At 41.9% G+C, this 24980-nt stretch overlaps 2 protein-coding genes across 2 annotated transcripts in view; one reads left to right on the top strand and one right to left on the bottom strand.

Moving 5' to 3' along the window:
- Nucleotides 1-23853, bottom strand: part of REV3L (REV3 like, DNA directed polymerase zeta catalytic subunit) — a 245390-nt gene extending 221537 nt beyond the window's left edge. Inside the window, exons 1-3 of the mRNA XM_067702334.1 lie at nt 22908-23853; nt 14867-14967; nt 5466-5645 (exon numbers count right to left, since the gene is read on the bottom strand). The gene's annotated coding sequence lies outside the window, so the exon portion shown is untranslated. The remainder of the gene's footprint in view (nt 1-5465; nt 5646-14866; nt 14968-22907) is intronic.
- The window catches only part of LOC137204883 (uncharacterized), a 62659-nt gene that overhangs the window by 35726 nt on the left and 1953 nt on the right, over nt 1-24980 (top strand). Inside the window, exon 3 of the mRNA XM_067702899.1 lies at nt 14885-15093. Coding sequence (XP_067559000.1) covers nt 14885-15093 — 209 coding nt within the window. The remainder of the gene's footprint in view (nt 1-14884; nt 15094-24980) is intronic.

Below are 24980 nucleotides of genomic sequence, written 5' to 3'. Positions count from 1 at the left end.
GATAACCTACCAATTAAATGCTGCGAGAAATGTAATGACAAACCATTAGTTTCTCACCAGATTTAATTTTTTTTTTTTTTTTTACCAAATTTAATTTTGATACATGTATTAGTTAGGGCTGCCATACAAAATACCACAGACTGCGTGGCTTAAACAACAGACTTTTTTCTCACAATTCTGGAGGCTAGAAGTCAAAGGTCAAGGTGTGGTAGGTTTGGTTTCTTCTCAGGCCTCCCTCCTTGGGTTGCAGATGGCTGCCTTCTCTGTGTCCTCACATGATCATCCCTCTATTTGTCTGTGTCCTAATCTCCTCTTCTTATGAGGACACTAGTCATTTTGGATTAATGACCCCATTTTAACTTAATTACTGCTTTAAAGGCCCTGCCTCTAATAGAGACAGTCACATTCAGAGGTCTTTGGGGTTAGGGCTTCAATATATGAGTTTGAAGGGACACGATTCAGCCCATAACAATGCATATATACCATAAACCATGTGATACCAAATAAAGAAAACAACTAACCCCCCCAGAGTGTTCTCTATGTGTCAAACACTGTTCAAAACACTTTACACGTATTTATTTAATCCATATGAGCTAGGTACTATTCTTAGCCCCATTTGTTACTGAGAGGTTAAGTAGTTTATCAAGTCACATAGCTAGTAAGTAATAGGATAGGATTTGAATCCACACAGTCTGACGCTAGAGTCTGTATTCATCCAATACATTATACTGCCCCTCTCAACAAGAAGCATCCCATTTGGGCCAAAGAACCAGAAAACACAGTAATATCTATTTGAAGTAAAATTATGATTAAACTTCAGAACTCTGTATATGTTTAACTAGCAATTACTATGCTGTCCTACATGAAAAATAATGAAGCAGCTTTCGTTTATTCCTTAGTTATGGCTGAAGTAATAAATCAGAGTCACTTAGAAAATGGCAAAGAAAAATTCTAAGTAAATTTCTAGCATTCTACTCTATGTAATGAAGAATTAATACAAAGCATTTCTCTTCTAAATCTTCAAAGGCAAATAGTACCCACAATGAAGCATTAATATGTGAAGACCCAGGACACATATGCCTCACTTCTGATTTTTCTCGTTAAGTGGGCATCATTCCTGCTTCAGCCCATTTACTGAAACAAGAAAAGGAGCTGAGTTTCATGTCTGGAGATGGTGGTCTCGGGGATAGCAATACGCTCCTTCCAGCTACTGAAGTCTGCAGGTCTACAGAAGCAAGAACTTGGAGCCAGATGTGACTAGAAAGAGAAATTGTAAACTACCCCCACCCCTTTCCAGAATCCCCCAAACAGTTAGGGAGGAATGTAGGGTTCCCACTGCACAAAGGAACAGGACTTGAGCTAATTTAGTTGAGTCTCAAAGGACGGCATTCATCAGCTCACATCTGGTTTAAATCCAAAGTGAACACAAGAATAGATTTGGGGTTAGGAATAAAATCACTGCTGTGGTACTCTTTGCCAGTCATTTTAGTTTGTCAACAGAGCCTCTGCCTTCAAGGTGCTTACAATTTGATGACGGTGGGTATTTACAAAGATGTGATAACGAGAGTTTACAGAGCACTCACAGTCAAGTTCTACTTTGAACATAATCAATATGAAAATGAAGAGTGGAGATACTTGTTACTGCTGTTCAGGATTTTAGAGGCCACTGCTGACTGGAGTTAAAGGCAAGCTGACTGGAGTTAAAGGCACACTCACTGGAGAAAACTTGGGTGTTGAGATGGGCCTTGAAAAATGGTGTAGGATTTGCTTGGGTGAGGGGAAGTGAAGGCATGTTAGAGGATTCAGTAGCAGCTGGGGCACAAAGGCAGGAGTGAGGGAGCCATGTGGGAACAACAAAGAGACCTCGTCTCTGGAACGGACAGATTTGGGGGAGTCATGTGAGGTACTTTAGGATTAGACAGAGTGGGGTCAGATGATGAATATGGCTCAAGCTGGAGGTCAGAATAATTCTGTTAGTTGAATTGCTCATTGCAATCATCTCAATTCTCTAAACATGTTGGTAAGAACATGTCTCAATAGAACTAAGTGCTTTGCCACTACTATATATAAAAGGATAACTAGTAAGAACCTACTGTACAGCACAGGGAACTCTAGTCAGTACTCTATAATGACCTATATGGAAAAGGACCTAAAAAGGAGTGGACATATGTATATGTATAATTGATTCACTTTGCTGTACCACAGAAACTAACAACATTGTAAATCAACTATACTCCAATAAATAAAAAAAGAACTAAGTGCTTTGCATTCAGTGGCATGTTTGTTATCCTTAAGGCTGCTCAGACTACAACATACACTGTGGACCGCTGGCCCATCAGATTTGTGTCGTGCCTAATTGAGCTGGGGGATCATGCACCTGTTAGCCGTAGGCCTCCATAGACTCAGGCCTGGCGGGAGGCCTTGGAGCAAACTCACGTGGTTTCTAAGTGCCCTGCTGGAGTTGGGAGGAGGGTGCCACTGCCCCGCAAAGGCATATAGCCTCAGAAATGACTTCAACTTTTTTGAATCAATGAAATACACATTCTCTGTCTGCATTTTATAACCCTTCAGAAGGGAGAGCTCTAGGGAGCTCTGGGACGCGCCACCCGCTCACCGCCGCGCCGTGCTGTCTTGTAGTAGAAAGTTTTAGAGTCTCACAGACCTTTGACTTCTGATCCTCCTGTGTGACATTACACAAGTTTACTAAAGTTTTTGAGCCTGTTATATTTTTTAAATCTGTAAAACAGATCAGTAACTATGCAGTTACAGTTCACTCTCTTCCTCCTCTTTTGTGACTTCTCTCAGTTGCTGACATTTTTGAAGAACATCTTTTTCTAATCATAAATGCTCTCTGCTATCAAGGAGGCGAAAACCTTACCATTTAGGAGGCCTATGGCTCCTGAAGGAAATATGGGGGTGGGTAGAGTTGGCCTGCCCCTCCCCCCTCTCCAATCATGTATTTATCTCCTCAGGCTAGGATTTCAAGTCAACCAGAGCCACTCCTCAGGATAGCACAGAGCTCAATAGGGTCCAGAGTTCTTGGAAATCATGTCAGAGTAGAGGGATCAACTACCCTTATTCATATTGCGTTTAAAAGAAGAAAGAATGGCTTAAAGCCAGTATGTGGCCTAAAGCATATAAAAATTAAGGTTACATGTGACAAAGCATTTTACGAGTTCAGAAACAGTTGGGCAAGGCCATAAACTATCATATTACTAAATTGCTACCATTTCTAATGTTCAAGGCTCCAACTACAAGTTTGTCCTTAGAAATTGCAATGTGCTCTCAGTAACTTGGCGCAACCCAGTTGCGCTTCCAGCTAAGAAGCACATAGGGTTTGCTGGTTCGTATTTTGCCTATATTTGAATCCTAAAAATAACCACCTCATGAGAACAAGATGAGCTTTGTGAAGACTGTATTCCAGTTGGTTAGAAATGGAAGATACATTTTTCCCATGGCCTCTTGCCTTTCATTTCTAAACACATTTGTCTCTACTCTGAAGCAGAGGAGACTATTAGAGCAGCTGCAGTGAGCAGCTGTAGAATCTTCTGTCATCTGCTCTCTGGCTTTGCAGACTTTGTCCCATCCTCTGCTCCCAGTTGTCCTTTTCTTTCTCTTTAAAATCACCTGCCCTCCTCAGGTCCTGGCTCTGTCCCTGCAGTGATTTTAGGGGATTTTGCCTGGTGTCCCCCCCCAACTTTTACCATTCTTTACAGTAAACAAACAAACAAAAAATCAATAGGGAAAACATTTTTATCTTATGAGCAACAGCTGGAAGGGGGAAAAAGTCTATCAGCCAATACAGAGCTGCTTGCTGCTGCCCCTGCAAGTTCTGTTTGTCATTTTTGGTGGTGCTCTTTTCCATGTGCTGCCATTTCAGTACAACAGAATGCTCTACTTTTACATTTGCATGCAGAGGCCAGATGATTACGACTCTTTGAGGGGAAGCCCGCCACAGATTACCTTGAGAGAAATGATTTATTCATCCTGCGCACAGTCAACAGCTCTCCCAGAGGCCCTAACCCACAACTTCGCACCGAGTGCTTAGGGACTGTCTGAGCCGCTCCCAGCATCGCTCTCAGTGCACAATAAGCTGTTACGAACCAGCAGCTGTGGAACGCTTCTTTTTCCTAATGTGTAGTTGAGCATAAACCTCTCTCTAAGGCAGCTTATGGGAGCTAGTGCAGGACAAGTTCCTTTGCAGAGTATGTTAAAGTAATTTATGTTCCATGGCTTTTAGGGAAGAGCCAGCTCATTTTGACAGGTCCTTTTAATGTTTGATTTTGAACACTTAGAAAATAAGCTTGCATTCTTTTTCTCCTTTTGAAAAGCTATTATGTGGTTTTGAAACATACATATTTTAGATCCCACATAATATATTATCCAAATACTAATTTAAAACAAAGTATTATTTAATATATCTGATTTATAACACATTACATGCACAAGCATAGAAATCAGGTAAAAACATATTATAAGTCTTATTCTACTATGTTAGCAACAGAGAATTCTGCCTTAAAAAACAATATAAATCATCTTTTGCCACTGCTCTCTGAAAATAATTTGTGGTTAACAAAATCAAAATTGCACCTGCAAGAACTGCCAGTAATATCTTCAATTTTCACTGACAGCACTCTCCCTTCTCTCCCCCCGCATCTTTAGACTCAGGGAACAGCAGCACAGTGTCCACAATAAAAACAAACGTGAAAGAAAGGAAAGGAAGAGTTTGTAAAATTTCTTTGGGTGTGAAAGAGGATGGATCCTAGCATGAACAGCATACAAGTACACAGACAAAGCATACCTAAAATAAGGCAGTACACACACACCAGACTACATGTGTATATGTGTGCACGTGTGCGTGTGCCACTGCCCATTTTCTCACAGAAGTATAGTAGCTTCACTACCTAGAGGTAAATATCGATATATCAATGCTATATGTGAAAAAGAAAACCCAACACTAAATTGCCTTTTTAAATATTACAAAAAAACAATAAGAGTATCTTTGCTTAGAAATGTAAAAATAATGTGCTTGCAAATGCTAGTTAATTAGAACTGAGAGTAAATACTTTGTGAAGAGTAGATAAGAAACTAGAACAGTTAGACCTCAGTTGGCCTGGGCCAAGTGTGAAAATATAGAATCACAGAAGCTTGGAGCCAGAAGGATTTGATTAGACTTCTATAAATCACATCTTAGAGGCATGAATCCCCTTGGTAACATCCCAGTCAAGTGGTCATTCTGCCCTGGTTTTAAATACTTCTGCTGTAAAGATACTCATTACTTCCAATGCAACCAGCCTCAAGTTCTTATTTAGGGAAGATAAACTTATCTGTACGTATATACATCCATTTGGTTCTTCTTCCCCTTCAACCCACAAAGACTAGATCTAACCCCTCCTTCAACCCTTCAAATATTTGAAGACAACCATGATGCCTTATAACTGTCCTGTAACTGAGCTGTCACTAACCTGGATTGTCTCCTAAACCAGTCAGCCAGGCTCTTTATCCATCCACACCACTCAGCAGCTGAAAGATCTTCATTCCTGGAGTAGACTGGTTGTGGTGCTTCTCAGGTGATGGGCCTGTGATGTGACTGTACTGTGTTGATGAGTTACTGCTGAAGACACTGGAGCCAGAGAGGGGAGATCCTAAATGGAGAGAGACCAGGGAAGAGCTTGAGTCTTAATTAAGGTGATGGCAACAAAGGCAGGCACTGTGATGTTTCACCTGTGCCGAAAAAACAAAAACAAAAACTATTACTTCATGTCATTGACATTCAACCAAGCCTGTAACTTTGGAGTTAGCACCTTGAGCTCTAGTTGTACCACCAGTTCTGTCATTGGCCAGTTGCATGCCCTGGGGAAATATTCCCCACCTTTCCAGAGTTGCCTCTGTGATATTCAAAGGTATATGCTGCTTTTCTGCCTAGAAATGTGGCCCCTCTCCCGGTCGGTCTCAGTTTAGATGTCATCTCCAGGAACCCTTCCCTGACTCCCACCCCTACCTCACCTTGAGACTGGCCTCTGTCTTCCATTGCACCCTATGTTCACCTCTATTGTAGCCTCACTCCATTGTGTTTTAATCACCTGTTCACTTGTCTGTGTCCACTGTACTGGAAGTTCTTTAAGGCTAAGAACTCAGTTTTGGTCTCCAGCACTTAGCTCAGTGCCTGGTGTATACCAGAACTCAGAAAATATTTGTTGAAAAAAGAAGAAAGGAAAGAAAAGACTAAGAGGGAGAAGATAAGATGAGGAAGTTGGGGCATATTATGTATCTAGCTTCTTACAGCTAAAACTCTGCAATTCCTTGTTCTTAAGTTCCATCTTTAATGTCAACCACAGACTTTTAGAAATCCAGATTTTTCTCTAGTAAGAAGATAAGTTTCAAGTGGTTACACCAATTAGAAAAGCTATAAATATTTATACATGTAATACAATTTTAGGACTGAGATTTAGACTTCATTTAACAAGCTCGAGGTTTTATTTTATATATAAGGAAACTGAGGCAAAATGAGATTAAGTTATTTGCCCAAACCCACCTAGTTAGCGGGAAAACCAGGTTTCAGACACTGATCTCTTTGTCCCTGTTGGGCTGTACCCCCCAGCCCTTCAAGCTCTGCAGTTGCCCAGCCTCAGAGACTGAAGAGCCCAGAGATAGCAACAGAACCATCAATGGTTTATTGGATAGGGGGAGCTTACACAAAGGATCCTGGAGGGAAACCCCACTATGTGTGGCAGACAACAGGCAGGACGTGACAGCAGCCTTCACTACTGGGGCGGCGGAGAAGGAGGCTACCATTTACAGGGGGGAAGCCAGGTCAGGTGGGCTCATCAGTTACCAGGGACTAATTAAGCCCTATAATTAAGAGGATTGGATAGTCATGTGAGTGAAGCAGGCACTGGTCAAGCAGGGGATGTATAGAGAGCAAGGAAACAGCCATCTTGAATGGCCTAACCATACAGCCCCCAAACCAGGATAGCAGGCCTCTAGTCTTCCTTTTTGAAAGAGCTGCTACAAACACGGCTACAAATGAAAGTGACAGATGTTTCTCCTTTTATGTGATGGTTATATCAATCCACAAGTTACTGGCTGTAAATTTAACTTTGATAAACACCCTTCTCTGCTCCTAGAGAAACTAATGAAAATTACTTCTCTTTTCTCCCAGAAACGTGGGAGGGTGGTACCGTGCTTCACCAGGTGGCTTCCATAAGTTGTTTGCTAAAGAGTTGCAGTCACATGAATTGCTTTCAGCCAGATTCGCTATCAACGCTCAGTGTTCTGGTATTAAGCCATAGGGTGGTGCTGCCATGAGACCAGCTTCTTGGCGAGTAGCCCTGAGGTGCAGCTGTAAGGTGACCCTGTGCAGGGTTGAGGCCAGAGCCCAGTGCTCAGTGCCAGAAACCTGAGCCAAACACTAGAACTAAGTCCCAGGGCACTGAATTGGTCTAAAGTAAAATTTTAGATGAAAAGATTTTTTTGTTTACTCTGAAGAACCACTTCATTTTTTTAAGCTCATAGGAAAGTTAGATGTTTTGCCATTATACTTGAAATATTTTCCAGAGGCCAAACGTTTAAAAAAGAAGACGAGGAAGAAGAAGAGGAGGAGGAGAATAAGAGGCTTTAGATTATTTAAGAAGTCATGAAAATATTTCCTGAAAGCAACGTCTTTCATAAGATATGCTAACTGGAGAACCTTTATTTCTCTGTCTTGGAATATGCTGCGAAAGTTGTAAGGTGGTATTGGGGTGGAAGTGGTAGAGTCCTGGTCAAGGTGATGGTAATGACTGAACCAAACTCTGAACCCACACAGATTTGAATTCAGCACACAGCCCCACCACTTCCTAGCAGCTGACCTTGGGTAGTATGCTTAAGCATGGAGACTATGTTATATATTGGGGTTTTCAACCTGGCTGTGGTAGAATCACCTGGATGCTTTCAAAAAGCATCCTTGCCTGGGCCCCAGCCCAGACCAATTAAGTCAGACTCTCCGGGGTGAGACCCAGACAAGGATAGTTTTAGAATGCTCTCTGGTGATTCTAATGTTGCAGACCAATGGCCTCGTGATCGTAACTTTGGTGCTTGGAGTCAAATTGCTTGGGCTCACATGACAGATATGCCTTTTCATGATATTTGACCTTGGCCAATTAACCTGTGTGACCCTCAATGTTCTCATCTGTAAAAATGGGTTAATAGGAGTTTAGAGTTGTTAGAGGATTAAGCTAAGTAACTCATGTAAAAGCACAGTGTTGTGCTTGTGTAAAAGCATGTGTTGTAAGCACAGTGCTTACAACATAGTAAGTATTCAATCATAGCTGCTATTGTAATATTTATTAGCCATAATTTCTTTAATTCACATTGGGTGTAAAGCCCAGTTGGATCCTGTTCACAGTCCTGCAGAGAACACTGAAAAAAGAAAGATAGCTTACTAATGAACATGAAAATAAGTGGAAAATTTTTATAGGGATAAATATTTGTGTGCAACCTTCTTGCTAGATTTTGAGTGAAAGGATAAAGTTGAGTGAAAGGAGTCTGCACTGACTCAAGCGCCCATGGGAACTTCTGCTGCTCTTCCTCTCATGTCAGCCCATCCCTAGGGTGCAGGTCCTTACCTCACCGATGAGAAGAGGAGAAGCTGCTGAGATCCCAATAGTTTTAAGCCACCAGCTTTAAGCTGTGGCAGAAATCCATCATGAGCACTAACTCTCTAATTCAGAAGTTGTTGGCTCAAGACACACAAATTGTTCTAATGCTTAGGAAAGTGCTTATAGGGGCAAAGAGGAAAGAGAAAACAAAAGTGGTTGACATGTTCCTGATAACCGCTCCGTGTCTTGCTCTGCCACTTAATAGTCAGGCAGCCTTGGACAGGCCACTTATCCTCTCTGAGCCTTGGTCTCACCTCAGTTCCCCATCTAGAGATTGGGGATGATAATATCAACCATGCAGGTTGGTTGTGAGGAGATGTAGTATGTGAAGCCACGCTGGGAACACAGTAGATGTTCAGGGACTTTTATCCTCCATGTTACCTCCTACCCCCTGTAACGTGTCCGTGTTTAGAAACGCCCTTTAAATAACCCCTGGGGGCAGAAAGAGAGAGAGAGAGAGAGAGAGAGAGAGAGAGAGAGAGAGAGAGAGAGAGAGAGAGAGAGAGAGAGATCCTCCCACATTGGTAACTCAATAGTATTCTATATACTCTGCCCTTGCATACATTCAGGTATTGGAAATCATGTGCCATATTTACTTAAGAAGCTTCCCTACCCCTTTGTAGGTATTAAAAGAACAGGGTAGCAAGGGAAAATCAGAAGTTGTCCCTGATTTATCTGTGGCTGAAGAAGGAACTAGGGAGGTGCAGCGAGCAGCATTATTTCTTCCTCCAGGTGAACTAATGAAGGCTTAGAAGAAACAGCTGCATCACGGCCAGGGTGGCCTAACCTTGTCCTTTCACTTTCATTATATGCTTATCTGGCCTTCAAGGAGCTGTTGTTGCTGTATCAATGGTTGACAGTCATCACTGCAACCAAGGAAAATGTATGTGACAAAAAAACTACATTTCATTAAACTTTGGATTGAGGAAGTATATGTATAGGATATAATTATTATTTTTTAGAAATTAAGGAAAATCATCCACTCATTCAGCCTTCAAATATTTATTGACAGCTACTGTTGTAACAAACACCATTCTGGGCACTGAGGATACAACAGCAACTAAAACAAAAATCCCTGCCTTTTGCAATTTCTATTCTAGTGGAAGATGTAGACAGTAAAAAAGATAAATTAGTAAGATATATAGTATGTTAGGAAGTAGTTAGTGCTAAGGGGAAAAATAAGGTAGAAAAGGGGACTGTAAAATATCAAGAGGTATATTAGATGGTGATCCAGGGAAAGTCTCATTGATAAGGTGCTTTTTGTTTTTTTTGATAAGGTGCTTTTGAAGTAAAGACCTGATGGAAGTGACAAGCCAGCCTTGAGGATGTCTGAGGGACAGCTTTCAAGACAAGGGGTCCTGAGATGAGAGGGTGCCTGGTGTGTCTGAGGAGCAGCCTGGAGGTCAGCGTGTGAGCTGAGCATGGAGGGAAAGCAGTCTGAGATCTGGTCAGAAAGAAAACAGGCCAGTTGTATGGGGCCTTGGAGGACATGATAAGGATGTTGGCTTTCACTGGTAGTAAGAGGAAAAGCTCCAGGGAGTTTGGGCAGAGGAAAGATATTATACAACCATTTTTATTGAGTGCTTGCTCTGTTAGATTCTATTTTAAATGCTTTATTTGTAATCCTCACAATTACCTTATGAGGTAGGACCCACTATCTTCTCCATTTTACAGCCGAGGAAACAGAGGCCCAGAGAGGTTAAGTAATAGCTTGCATGAGGTCACACAGCTGACAGGGACATGGTGAAAATTTAGACCCTGGCCAACACTTAACCACCTTGTTGTCCTGACCCCAAATGCTTAAGAGACTGAGGGTTTTTTTTTTTCTTTCTTGATATCTGTATTTCCAGAGCACACTTACAATGAAATCACTTCATACTCATTCATAAATACAGAACTTCTTTGCTTAAACTGATAAATATTCCAAGTATTCTGCTTTATGATTTCAAGTTTTTTTGTTTTTTTTTTAAAAAGCCCTCAGGGACTTCCCTGGTGGTACAGTGGTTAAGAATCCACCTGTCAATGCAAGGGACATGGGTTCGATCCCTTTTCCAGGAAGATCTCACGTGCCGCGGAGCAACTAAGCCTGTGCACCACAACTACTGAGCCCATGTGCTGCAACTACTGAAGCCCACATGCCTAGAGCCATTGCTCTGCAACGAGAAGCCACTGCAGTGAGAAGCCCACGCACTGCAACAAAGAGTAGCCCCTGCTCGCCACAACTAAAGAAAAGCCCTCGAGCAGCTGTGAAGACCCAGGCAGCCAAAAAAAAAAAAAAAAGCCCTCACATTAGCATATTAACAAGCATCTTGACATGTCTCGCTTTAATTATGCAGACAGCAATTTCTTTTTTGCTTCTAATGTAGAGGTTGATTGGGAAATTTTTTATTTTATTGCTTACAATCTTACCCTAGCTACCTAAATCACTACTATAAGATTTGACATCTATAATTTATCATTTTCCTCTGCTATTAGATAAAATGCCCTTTAAAACATTCCACAGCAAGGTGAACACAAGTCAAGCTTGCAAAGTTCTAGAAAAAAGAATTGCAAAGAATCATTAAAGAATAATGAACGTTGACTTATGTAGTATATGATATCAGGGCTGCCCAGTTTAACAAATATAATTATTCCAAGTCATTTTCAGAAGGCCTCTAAATTTCAGCACCTAATTTTCATCATCTTTCAAGGAATAACAACAAAAATACCTTACATTTATAAAGACTCTAAAAGCGAACTCTTTAATTCATTTCTCTGGATTTCACTAAAGCGAAGCATGAAACAATAGACAACTTAAAATACAGGAAACCCAGATTCCTTTTACTATTGCGTGGCTTTAACATTTTACTGCTATAGCCAAGAGGCCTTGGTTTCTGCGGCCAACAGCCTTTTGCATGCTGATTTTGCAGAGAGAGTCTCTCAGGAGTTATTACTTTTGAGTACTATCTACGATGACTCCAGTCTCTGCAGGAAGTGGGAGGTAGCAGAGTTTGGGAATGAAAACACTGAGGGAAAAATCTTTCCAGATAGAATTGTCAACTCAATCTAATTTTAGGTTTCGGGCAGAACACATAGCTGTACCTTCAGCTACCTGCAAACATTTGCCTCTCAGGTGCCCATCATTGAAGGACTACAACCAGGACAAACAAAAATAATGAAGTTTTCTATCATAATATTTTTTAGTAAAATAGGTGATGTGTCAGAGTATGTGTGTGTATGCTTGCACACGGGCAAACCATGTGTGTGTACCCCTACGTTCAAGGTTTCATAGCGTTCAGAGTAAAGGAGATGGTCCAAAAGGGTTTCTTTCTATTTTTCATAAACTCTATTTAATTTTTCCTTCCAGTCCCTCACAACCAAAAGGACTAATAGTCCCAGGCGCAAGACCTCAGAAACATATTACTGAGTTATGTGAAACAGGAATAGGAGACATTTTTAGTAATACTTTCTATGTGGTAGCTATTTTGGTATTGAAACAACTAAATCAAATCTAACAAAGGTCTTTTGAGAGGAAATGGTTAAAAGGGCATGTCTTTCCTTTTCTAAAAGGAAAACCACAGCAAAGTATTCCGATCAGGAATAAATTAAAGAGCACTGCACTTTTCTGCAAGGGTCAGGAAGTCAAGCTCTTGGCCTTGGGCTGCTTCTCAGCCCCACCCCAGCTGACCCTGGGAACAAGGCACTCCCCATCTCTGTGTGAACTCAACAGTTGCTGTCAAGTCCTGCCATTCCTCTGCAGAAAAGAGCCAGGGATTTTCTGGCTTTTGCCAGAAATCAGAGTCAGAAGGAGGTAGCTAAGGTGCCGGGGGCTTTCTATAGTGTCCCAGTGCCAGCTTTCTGTCGCCAAAGGAAAATTCCCTAAACTCACTAAAGCCAAATCTCACATTTTGAAAAGTCTCCAAAAGAAGTTTCATAAGCTGTTTTGCTGCTAGAAGATTAAGCTCTCATTTCCCAGATTACATTTTTTAAATGTAATTTCCTTAAATTCAGCAGCACTTTTAATCCATGACACTCACTGGTAGACAAGAAAAACAACTCTGCTGTCTTCACAATCGATTTAAAGCTTACAGATGTGACATCTCAGTACTTCATGTTGTGGTTAATTGCCTTATACTAACATCTGATGAAAAAAAAAAATATATATATATATATATTTAATGTTCTTATATAACCTGTGCAGCTGACATGTGATTAGTTGGGAAATAGGGGCTGTGAGGTGTCCCAAACAGCTGAACTTGATCAAGATGTCATGCACTCTTGACCTCTTTAATAGACTATTTTGCTCTTTTGACAGCATTCAAAATCTACTTGTCCTTCAAGGTCTAGCTCAGTTCCTGCCTCCAGCCCAAATCTGTGCCTGACCATTTAAGTTCTCACTGAGATCTTCCCCCTGGCACCACCTTAAGGCCCTATTGCCTGTGCTATTATGGCATTTGGATATGTCAGCGTACACCATATTTTATTCACTGACTTTCAAGGGCCGTGTGCTTTCTCTTTGGCTCCCCATAGTGCCTAGTCTGGTGCTGAGCACATGTGGATGCTCCGTGGTAGAAGTGAATCAAATTGACTTACCTCCTTTTTCCTCATTTTCCCTATGATCATATCTAGGGCTAAAATTTGCATTATTGCTTTTTATTTCTCCAGTCATTGTTCCTTAGTGACCCAGGAGCATCTAGAATGAGCTGCAAGTTAGATCACTCCTGGAATAGGTTGGTCACCTGTGGTTTTTGGCTTGGATGTCACTGTCTGTACCACCCATGGAAATGGGAGACAAGTTACATCCCTTATGACTGTAGTCATTAGGGAATTACCAATGAATATAAAGAGAAAAAATAAGCTAATGGAACAGAGAAAGAAAATAAAGAAAAGGATGAGGGGAAAAGAGAATGAAAGAGGCAAAAAAAAAAAAAAAAAGCTCCCACAATCCTACTTTCTGATGTACATACGTTTCCTTTTTAAATGACAAAACATAAAGACTCCTCGCAGGTATATTTAATGGACGGTTACTTGCATATCTTAATAATGTTTGCTCTCTGGGGAATCATATACAGAAACAACTGCCTTTCCAGTTTGAATTAGGAATAAAGTGGAAAGGCAGTTACTTTGGGAGGAAGTAAAAGCAAAGCCTAGTAACACTGGTGCATTGTATGAGGCAGTGAGAAATGACAGTTCACAATGAGGCAGACTTCTCTCTTCAGTGATCAGCCTGCTCGGCCCTCAATGAGTCCGTGAGATTCCGCATTTTATAGGTTGAGCTTCCCACTGGCAGCAACTGAAGCAGTTTATTATGCACATTTGTCACGTGATCCACTTCATCAACCAAATGGAACTGGGAGAATAAGCCACCCTAACAAGATCCTCAGTACACTCTTAAAAACTACTTACAGATGTACTCTTCCTCCTAGGGGATACAATGCGTTTCCTTGTACGGTGCCACATGATACAGGAAATGCATTATCCCCATCCAAATTCAGGCATACCAGGAGGAAGCCCATGAAAAGAAAGCGGCTCAGAAAAGCACACATGGCTTTTGCAAAAGTCCTGAGAGGGGCTCCTACACCAATTTGTGATAACGGCAGATAAAATCCCAGGCCTCTGAAGCTCAGTTCATTACAAATGCTAATGTCCACACAGGGGAAAGGAAACCACATCAGCAGTCAGCATCGACACAAATGTTGCCAATGCTTTTTATTTACGGTTGTCACTGAGTCCCCTCAGCAGTATGCCACATCTCCATTTGTGTTGTAACTTTAACTACGTTATGTGCTTTCACAGCTCACTAGGTTATGTACCCATAGGTGATTTGTGCTTTCAGACTGTGTCTGGTGAGATGAGCGGCTGCACTTCTAATCTTGAATCTGGAACCATTTTGTTCCCATTCAGATAAGATCGAAGGAATGCTTTTGTAGATGCATCCAGGAACAGTAACACCTGCCATTGTTAAATCTTCCTGTTTCAGCTGGGGTGATCAATTTATCATTCAGTCAGTCAGCCAACAGCTATTTATTGAACACCTGCCACGTGCCAGACACTGTTCCAGGCATTGGAGATATAACAGTGAATAGAGTCCTACCATCAAAAAGATTACATTCTAGACAGGGGGAGGGGGAGACAGCAAACAAGTATGGAATATGGCAGAGTGTGTCAGTCAGGATAGGCTAGTTACTCTGTGGTAATAACAACCCAATCTCAGTGGATTAAAACAACCAGGTTTATCTCTGACTTACACTGGGTGTTCATTGCAGGTCAGCTGGGGGCTCAGCTCTGTGCAGCTTCACTCTGGGACCCAGGCTGCCCGGAGAATCCCCATCTGGAGCATGGCCAGTCTCTGTGGGAGAGGGAGAAGATAGAGTGGTGAACTGCGCACTGGCTTATGCCCGAAAGGGACACACGACCCTTCTCCTCACGTGGCACTGGACAAAGTCAGTCAGGTGGCTGCACCCAACTTCAAAAGGTGAGGAAGTGCAATCATATCATATGTTTAGGAAAATCAGACATACTTGGTGGGCAGAACTGTCCCAATGATGATGATTGCTATGAAGAAAAAAAGCAAGGTAAAGGAGATGGTGTCTGGGGAGCTGGTTTCCACTTACAGAGATGGTCAGGAAAGGTCTCTCTGATATGGTGACATTTGAGGAGAGATCCCAAGGAAGAGAGAGAGGGCCGTTTGGATGGGGTGGGGACAGCATCCTGCAGAGGATACAGCAAGGGCATAGTTTGCCTGGCATGTTTGAGGAACAGCAAGGAAGTCAAGATGGCTAGAGGGGAGCGAGCAAGGGGAGAGCTGTAGAAAAGTAGGTCAGAGACATAAGAGAGAGTTGTGGGACCCAAGTGGGCACCTTATTATAAGGGCTATGGCCATTGCAGATGTTTGGGTGAAGACATGATCTGAGTTAGGTTTTAAAAGAATCCTGTAGCTGCTGTGAGGAAAATATACCAGGGGGCCAAGGGCTGAAGCAGGGAATAGTTGAGAGGCTCTTGCAATAATCCAAGTAAGATAAGAGACTGGGTAGTAGTCAGACTCTGGAGAGAGTTTGAAGGTAGAACAAACAGAATTTGCCCATGTATTGCTGTAAGAGAAAGAAAGGATTCAAGGATGACCAGCAAGGTTTGTTTCTTCTAGTAATCCCTGGATACACATAAGGACTACTTCATGTGACTTTTGAGAATCTTCAAATTTGGCAAAATCACATAGCACATAACCTCCCTCCAAAATGAGTTGAGAGTTGAAGAGCCAAGTGGAGAGATGGATGCTGGGTGGTCAGCTTGATTCATGGACCATCTAAGGGACATCTCTCCCACACTGGTCTAATATCCAGTCCCTCTTAGGGTTTTGATCCATGTTACTTTATAAAACCAGAAAAATGAGCTTCATAATTACAAGCAAAACAGGAGCTTCTGACTGAGTCATCCCAACCTCATCCCACTCCTCTGTGAACCTCAGGTACCACTACCAAGAAACTTAGCTATACAACACAAGATCTGTCCTCAGTATACGCTGGTATAGTGGTGTGTCATCAATTCTCCTAAAAGTAGGTTGAATAGAAATCTTAATAAATACAATAAAATAACATTATGGTGTTCTTCTGAATAGTTTCCCCTCTTTCTGCTCACCCTGTCTTCCCATCACATGGTTCTCCCCATTCACCACCACCCATTAAATGGCCACTAGAGGGCCCTACTACACCTGGGCCTTCTCTTATGTCTTCTCCAGCTTAGGAAAGCACAGGTTGAATGCACAGTTTGCCAACTACCGTAATGGAATGAATAAATAAAGGTCATTGCTGTTTTTTGTTTTGTTTTTTTTTTTCCTTGGCCGCACTGCACAGCTTGCGGGATCTCAGTTCCCCGATCAGGGATTGGACCCGGCCCACTGCACTGAAAGCCCAGCTGTTTTTAAAAACTGTATACTTTTGGTATTTGTAATCAAAAGCATTCGTTCATTCAAAACATCTTCTTGAACTCCTACCATGTGCCACTTCCTCTTCTAAGCACTGGAGACACAGCCATGAATAGAATGTGGAAGTAATACATATTGTTGAAAACTGGGAGAGCATAGAAAAGTATTAAGAAAAGATAAACTTTCCACTAACTCACCACTGAAACATAACTGCTAGTAACATCTTGGTGCCCTGTCTTTTTCCAAGCACACATATTGTTCCTCCTTGCTCTTTTGAATAAAATTTACAACTCTGGACTTATACAGTACATTTTTTTCTTTAAAAATTATTTCTTCTTATAAAAATAAATCATAGTAGATGCTCAGTAAGTATTTGTTGAATGAATAAATTAATTATAGAAACAGTAAATTACAGAGAAGCAAAAAATTAAAAATGAAAGTCATCAATAATATCACTACTAAGAGATAGTATCACTAGTAATAGTTTGGGTTGTTCAGTATGGTTTTGAATAATCAACATATTTTTACAACATCGCTCCACAATGATTATTTTGTAAATGACAACTTTCTCTTTTTTCCTAATTACAAAAGTAACATGCCATTGTAGATATTTTGGAAAATATTGAAAACTATAAAAGGAAAAACCAAAAGTTATTTGTAGTCCCACTGCCCTGAGACTACTGCTATTAATATTCTCCAATCGGGCTTCCCTGGTGGCGCAGTGGTTGAGAGTCCGCCTGACGATGCAGGGGACACGGGTTCATGCCTCGATCCAGGAGGATCCTACATGCCGCGGAGTGGCTGGGCCCATGAGCCACGGTCGCTGAGCCTGCGCGTCCGGAGCCTGTGCTCCGCAACGGGAGAGGCCCGCGTACCACCAAAAAAAAAAAAAAAAAAAAAAATCTCCAATCTTTTTGGAAATTTTTTTCCAATCTTTTTTTTCTTGAGCAGTACAGTAGGTTTGTTAAGAGCCTGGGCAAGTTACTCAGCCTCTCTGAGCATCAGATTCTTCATCTGTAAAATGATACTAGTAGTACCCACTTTGTAAGATTGGTGTGAAATTTAAATAAGATAAGATACACAAACTGTTTAGTTTAACATCTGACTGACCCATTATAAGTGCTTAATATGGGAACTCTTACCACTTTGCAAGACATTTCTATATAGTTGGTCAGACTTTATACATGAATTTTTTGTCCTCTTTTTTTAAAGAAAGAAACAACATTCCTCAATCTCATTAAATTTAAAATTCTGAGACGATCTCAAATTTTCAGAAAAATTGCAAGCAAAGTACAAAGATCTTTTCTCCCTTGAAATATTTGAAAGGAAGTTGTCAATCCAATTCCTCCATTACTCCTGAATATCATAGCTCACATTCTACAACTCAAACAGAGACATAGCTCAAACAGAGACATTCCCCTACAACTCCAGTGCAAACAGCAAAATTGAGAAATTAACATTGGTACACTGGGGTCTAATCCTCAGACTCCAGTCAGATTTCTCCATACATACCTTATAACAAAAGGATTCCAGTTCCAAACCACACCATGTAATTATTCCCCATGTCTCTCCAGTCTCCTTCAATCTGAAATAGTTCCTCCACCTTTCCTAGACTTTAATATCCTTGACACTTTGAAAGAATATGGGCCAGTCATTTTGCAGAATGTCCCTCATATGATGTTTTCTCATGATTAAGTTATGCATATGTCTTTGTCAGGAATACCACAGAAGTGATGCTGTGTTCTTATTGTATCTTATTAGGTAACATACCTGTTTTGGCTATAACAACCTGTGCTGGACCACCTTCCTACACAGATACGCCTCTCACCCCATCTGGGCTCTGAAATATCCTCTTCACCCTGCCTCGACGCCAACATCTCGCACTAGGCTATGCCTTTGCAAGAACACTCCCCTCACCCCACGTGGGCTCTGAAACCTCCTGCCGGGCTGCCCCTCCCACCCTCAATCCTCAGCCCACCTGGGCCACCCTGTGCTGAGCCATCCTCTCAGCCTGCTTTGGCTCTGACACTGAGCTAAGCTGACCCTCTGCAGGGGTGGCTCTCTTGAGCTGCCTGGGCACTGGCACCAGCTATCCCACTCGTGGGATGCCCTCCTCACTCCACTTTTGCGGTGTTCTAATTCTTTAAAGATTTCTATTATCTATGTATATAGTATCAGTTTTTCCTCAAACTAGAGGTCTGTGTATGTATTATTGATGATCCATCAGTAATAATGTGTTTTCATTTCAATGATGATCGAAAAAAACTTACATTATAAAATATAAGCATATCTGGGATGTTCGTTTTATAACCACATACTTTTAGTGTTGGTGCTTTGTGTTTAAAATTGGGTTGGTACCGTGTGATTAGTAATGTGTCAATATTTAACTTTTAAACTGGTGGTAGTTTTAGATTGGCATTCCTGGCATCAAAATACAAAAACCATCTTGATTTCTGTTCAGTAAAAATTATATTGTGTTTTCTTACCAACTATAAATCTAAAACTGCTCACTGATGAGATTTATGTCTTTATTTAATAAATTAATTTTGACTTTCCATCATAAAAATAACCATGCTACTTTAATTGTCACAGGCTGATGAAAAAAGAACTGAGCTGGCTGACTTGATACACAAATGATGTACTCATGCAAAGTGAAGGCCAAATGAATCATGGCACTGGTATAAGTGAAGTTTTACAATAGTTCAAATAGAGGAAAGTAGAGAGAAAACTGAGTCATTACAGGTCTCTTGGTATCATATATTGAACTCAAAAGAAGCTAGGCAAAACAGCCACTTTTTTCAGATTATTGACAGATGTGTTTGTGTGTGTGTGTTTATATGGCATATCAGCTTGCAAATATTCTCCATGAAGGACTTTTGTTAGGAGCTTTTTAAAAAAATAATTATCAATATTATATTTTGGAGAAAACCATTTTTAGATGAGTTGGACCAATTAAAATAATCAACTGATGGTTTCAAATGAGTAACCTGATGGAAGGAAAAATTATGGTAATGATAATGATTGCGAATCAAAGGACTGTCCATCATGCTCATAATCAAATATTTAGGTCAACAATTGAGACATAAAATGCATAAAAGCATCTTATTATGCTTTTATAATTACATGTATACATTGTAATTAAATCCAACATTGGCTACTTAGTTTCAGCAAAACTTTACCACTTTTACACTAAATTAATGTTTCTTATTTGAATTTATCTGGTGATCTTGTTTTTATCTAGCTTGTTAAATTTGATTTCTTCTTATGGTTTGTTTTAATTGTGGTAAAGAAAACACATAACCTAAAACTTACTGTCTTAACCATTTTTAAGTGTACAGCTTGGTAGTATTGAGTATATTCACACTGTGTGCAACAGACGTCTAGAACTTTTTCATTTTGTGTACTTATAGTTTTTAATGAGCTATAAGTATAAAGCATTTATACCTAATTATACATTGGCACGTATTTAAGGAACAAGATGATGAAAATTATTTAAGTCAACATAAAAGGTGGTCTCAAGAGAACTTTTTCCTTTTGGGAAAAAAGGAAGAGGTTTAAGAAACACTAATCAATATGGTAATTAACTTCCAATCTAAATGTTTGCTTAGGCCCACCCCCACTTTTCTCCCTGGCTGGACGGTTCACAGTGGACTGGGAGGAAAAGGCAGTGATACCTCATTTCTTGGAAAAGCAGAGCCAGGGGAGAGCATAGCAGTTTTCCCAACCTGAATTCAAAACTTGCTTTTAAGTAATAGGTATAATATGAACACAATACTGCCTTTCAAATTACTTTTCAAAATAGTTTCAAATCCATTTTCCTAATTTTGAGGCCCCATTGTGAATCTCTAAAGTTAGTTTCCTTTAAAGTCAAACCTCATTGCCAAGTTTGATGTGTTATAACTCTAATCGTCCAAGCCAGTGCTGCTGGAGTTTTGCTCCTTAGCAAGATGCTAGAGGAAGAAGGCTGTCTCCAGATGCTGTGATTGTTCCGAGTCTGCTATGGCCTCTTGCAGGCCTTATTAAGAAAACAAACTGTGCTGATTAGTTTCTCTGAAAAACTAGACGGAAGTTTTCAGCTTAAAAGCTCATATGCTGACCTCTCCTAAGGCTTCATTTTTAAAATGAAAGTTTGTTGTTAGGATTTGCTATTTGACTTTTTAGAAATAAGAAAATATCCAAAGTTCCCATAAGTAATCATTAATTATGAGGTGGAAAGAAGGAAAGGGCAAGAAAGGAAGGAAAATTTATCATTTACTCTGTGCCAGGCACTATTCTAGAAGCTTTATATCACCCGTCTTACCTTGTCCCGACAACCTCCCTAGGAGTTGGTTCTGTTGTCCCCATTTCAATGGCTGAGACTCTGAGAGGTAAAGCAACTTGCCAAAGATCACGGAGCTTGTAAGCGAACAGGTTTGATTCAAACTCAGGGTTGTCTGATTACCACTCACTCAAGTACGAAACACGTCAAGACACATCACAGATCAGCTTGGTCAGTTTTCTGCCACAGATTTTGTCTGGGGAAACTGGACCATGCCGATACTCATTCATGGAGAAAGTCTCTCTGCCCATTCCAGCACATTATCATTCTCTGCTCTCTCGCTCAGTTACTTGTATATTTAGCTGACAGACTCAACTTCGAACACTCCCCAGACCCTACCCAACAGAGTGCAGAAATCCCTTTGCTCTCTCGCAGCTGATCCCAGCACCGGCTAGGTTTCTGCTCCCCCAGATGTGGAGGCTGCAGTGTAAAAAGCACTTCCTCACCTTGCAACTACAGTATTGTCTGGCGCTTCTTGAGGCACAGGTCTAAGCTGCTGTCTAGAGAGGCCTGATGTATGCCCTGTGGGCTGCACTGTCATTTACTGGTTTAATATGCACACTCTGTGATGCATTTTTATACTTTCCCATTTCTTAAATTCTGTCTCCTAACTCAGATCTCATTTACATGGTGATTTATAGGGCCTGAATATTATAATCTAAAAGGTGTATGTGGAGAGGAGGAGTGAGCACATCTTCTATTTATTAGGAAAAGTCTCCAATCACCTGCTTCTTTGAAAATCTGACCTTGAAACTGCATAATGAGAGCTCAGTCCCCAGTCATAGTGAGGAGCAGGGAAAAGGGACCAGCTGGTCTGTTTGCTTAGCGTCTACTGTACGCTGCCTTGGGTAATCTCTTTTCACATGACGGCCTCTCTCCCCAGTTAGATTTTAAATAATTGAAGGGCAAGAGCATGTATCACTGACCTCTGTGCCAAGCATAAGCCCCTTGCACATAGTAGGCATTTAGTAAATAACTGGATGTTGGTTGCTGATCTGTGACTGACTGCTGCTTAAACCTCCCCATTCCCCACCATACCCCTGACCTTTCTGGTTTAGCTTTTACGTGACAGTTTCATTAGAAATGGTAGCAGGATGGAACCAGAACTTTCATGCACACACTGGGATATCAGAGACTTCTGCTTCACGTGTCTTTTCAAAGAATAAGTATAGGCTAGTATCCAAAGACCTAGTTTAGAATCTTGAATTTTAAAAACTTGACTGTGGGAAAGCCCTGCCCACTCACTTTGGAATGCCCCCGCCCCCTCTTAAGCATACTACACAGCATGGTTTAGTGCCTGGACTTGGTGATACCCCTTTGCCTAGGAGGGCTAGTGCATGAAACCCTTTCCACGCTGACACCACAGCTTAAATTCATTCTTCAGGCAGCCATTATTTTTTCTTATTAGGGTCAAAGATAAGGTGATGTGTGGAGGGGCAGCCGGGGCATCGTCTGGGGGGACAAGACTCTACCAGAGGAGCAGGAGCTGATGCTGGGCATCTCGTTGGAGGCAAGAAGGAGCCCATACAGAAGCAGGGGATGGGGTTTAGGTGCTGTGGAGCATTAGCTGCTGCCCCGACTGCACAATTCTCCTCAGGCTGGCTGTTTTGCCCAAACCTAGTCTAGAACTGTCCATGTTCTAGGAGCCTCTTATGAATGAGCATCTTGCTTTGAAAATCAATTTGAAGCCAGAGTGGAAGTTTTCTTTTAGTCACAAAGTGAGAGCAATGAAAATAGGACTATCCTGCTGTATTATTTTTGGCCTTGTAACAGTGCAAAGTCAACTTTTCTTTCTGACTCAGGAGCGTTTTATAAAATCTCCACGTTTTGTGTGCATTTCAGACCCGAGAATCTGCCACCCCAGACCCCATTTGTGAGGGACGATTTAAAGATCAGGGAAACAGCAGCTCTCTGCAAGTTTCTGAGTAACTGAACTTTGTTATAACAACAGATTGGAAGATAGAATCTGTTAATCTCTAAACTCAGGGAACCCTTGACCCCTATCCCGGGTAACACAGGATGCTGAAAATTGGTCGGGCCCCTAACTCACCTTCTCACATTTCTCCTCTCCCTGGAAGAATGCAGCTTTTGACCACCGTGCCAGCTTGAGAGCAGGGCCTCCCTGTCACGCCTCCGTGAATGCGTGACCAGGTGGATTTCTGTGCCGGGCGTCGCCTGGAAGGTGGCAAAAGCCAGACAGGTACCTGTGGCCCAGCTGCTGCTCAGCTACGAGGCTGGCAGCCAAGCCGGGCGGCAGCTTCTCGAAAGCAGCCCTTTTGATGACACCGATTACATTTCCCTCACTAGAGCCTTGGACGGATTGAGCAACAGCCAGCTTCTCTGGGTAACAAAGAGGAGGGGAAAGTAATCCAAACACAGGTTTTATTATAAAAACCTGGGAGTGAGAGAAGTATATTTATTCTGTAAGATAACACACCTGCTCAGTGCCCAGGAGGCTCATTTCCATCAGTTGCCACGGCAAACTCGTTATACTTCAAGGCCATGTGGCTTTGTTTCCTTTTGAGATCTGGTCCTTGTCCTACCTTTCCTAACAACTGCAACACAATGACATGGAGGCCTGCGACAGCATAATTGATTTCTCCTTCCCTCTATCAACGGTTCACATTTGTTCGGCACAGGACTGAGCCTGCCTCTTCCTTTGAACTCCTGGCTAACCATGAAGGCATGCTTCAGAGAGCCGTCCTCATTAACATTCCAGGTCTCCCTTCCCCGTCAGCGGTAAACAAGCCCCGCATCAACGGCCTCCTTCCTTCCAGCTTTACAAATGAGTGGCTCAGCTCCATGTTTCGCTGCCGATCCAGGTGCCCAGGCGCACAATGCGGGGCTAAGAAGCACGCTGGAGAGACTAAAAATAGAACAGCAGTTTTGGACGCATACCAGAGCAGCTACTTCATCTCAACTTGCTTTGCACACTAAGCCTAATGGGATCCATCAGGCATGAGTTCTCTCCCTCTCGCCCTCCCTCTCCCTCTCCCTCCCCGCCGCCGCCCCCCCACCCCCCCCCATCTACCGTCAGCACCTTCCTGGTGAAGGCAGCAAAGGAGGTCAGGCCAGGGACAAGAAGCGTGTGCCCTCCTGGTCTTAGTTTACGAGTCCTGGGAGATCTGGGGGCTGCAATTACTCTTTCCGTACAAGCGTTTCTAGAAAAGAGCAGGCAGGTCCAGAACATGGTCACCTTTGCCCAGGTACACTTCGCTCCTCCAAGACTTTCATTGTTCAGCAAAGGCTCAACTATCACTTCCTACACACCCCAGTAAGCATGACCTAGCCCCAGACTCAGAAGCTTCTTGGGCAGTTAAATAGAGAACTACACTACAGTGTTCCTCTTACAGGTCCCACCTGCTTGGCTTGAGGCTAAAGATTTGGGAGCAAATGCACCATCACAGATGGAGGGGCTGTAGCTCACATGGGTGGGTGGGCAGCACGTGACTGCCCAGGGTCTGCGAAAGCCTCCCACCAGTGATTCTATCTGAAAGCCTTTTGCAATAGAAAATGGAACAAATCAGTATTAAGTTAGGAACATGCTGTCCTGCCTGGGCACCAGGCCTCCCCAGTGCCAGCTGTATTGAATGAGCGAGGCTCCTCTGTGTTGTTGATGTGTCTCCCTTCTTGCAGCCTCCCTCCACCCAAAGGAGAGTTAGCCAGACCCACACATTTCTCATGAAGGGTAATGCAGGGGTTCCAAACAGCTAAGTATTACTCCAACGAGTACCACTCGTGTAGAATTAGGAGCAGGAGGGAGAAAAAACAGAAAAGGAGAGGGAAAGATGACTATTACAGTATTGAAAAATAAAAGCCTTTTCATGGTTGTTGTTTTGGAGATTGGCCAGATACAACGAAAAGAAATCGATCTACTGGCGGGTTTTGTCTGTAAGCTTCTGGAAGGTGTCAAGATCTTTTCAATTGTGCCTTGGTTTCATAGAATAGCAGGATAAAATAAACATGCCAAACTACTTCAAGAAAAGTCACCCTCCGTACAGCAATAATTAACCCCCCAAAGAATCTCCCACAGAACAAGTTGCAACATGATCGTTTAATCCTCCAGCCACCAGAGGACAGAGGTGCATCTTCCCTCAGCCTTCTCCTATGTTCATGAGGCCCA

This window comes from Pseudorca crassidens, chromosome 13 (assembly GCF_039906515.1).
Source record: "Pseudorca crassidens isolate mPseCra1 chromosome 13, mPseCra1.hap1, whole genome shotgun sequence".
NCBI lineage: Eukaryota > Metazoa > Chordata > Mammalia > Artiodactyla > Delphinidae > Pseudorca > Pseudorca crassidens.
Note: the sequence above shows the minus strand (reverse complement) of the source record. Positions and strands in the feature narration are given on the sequence as shown.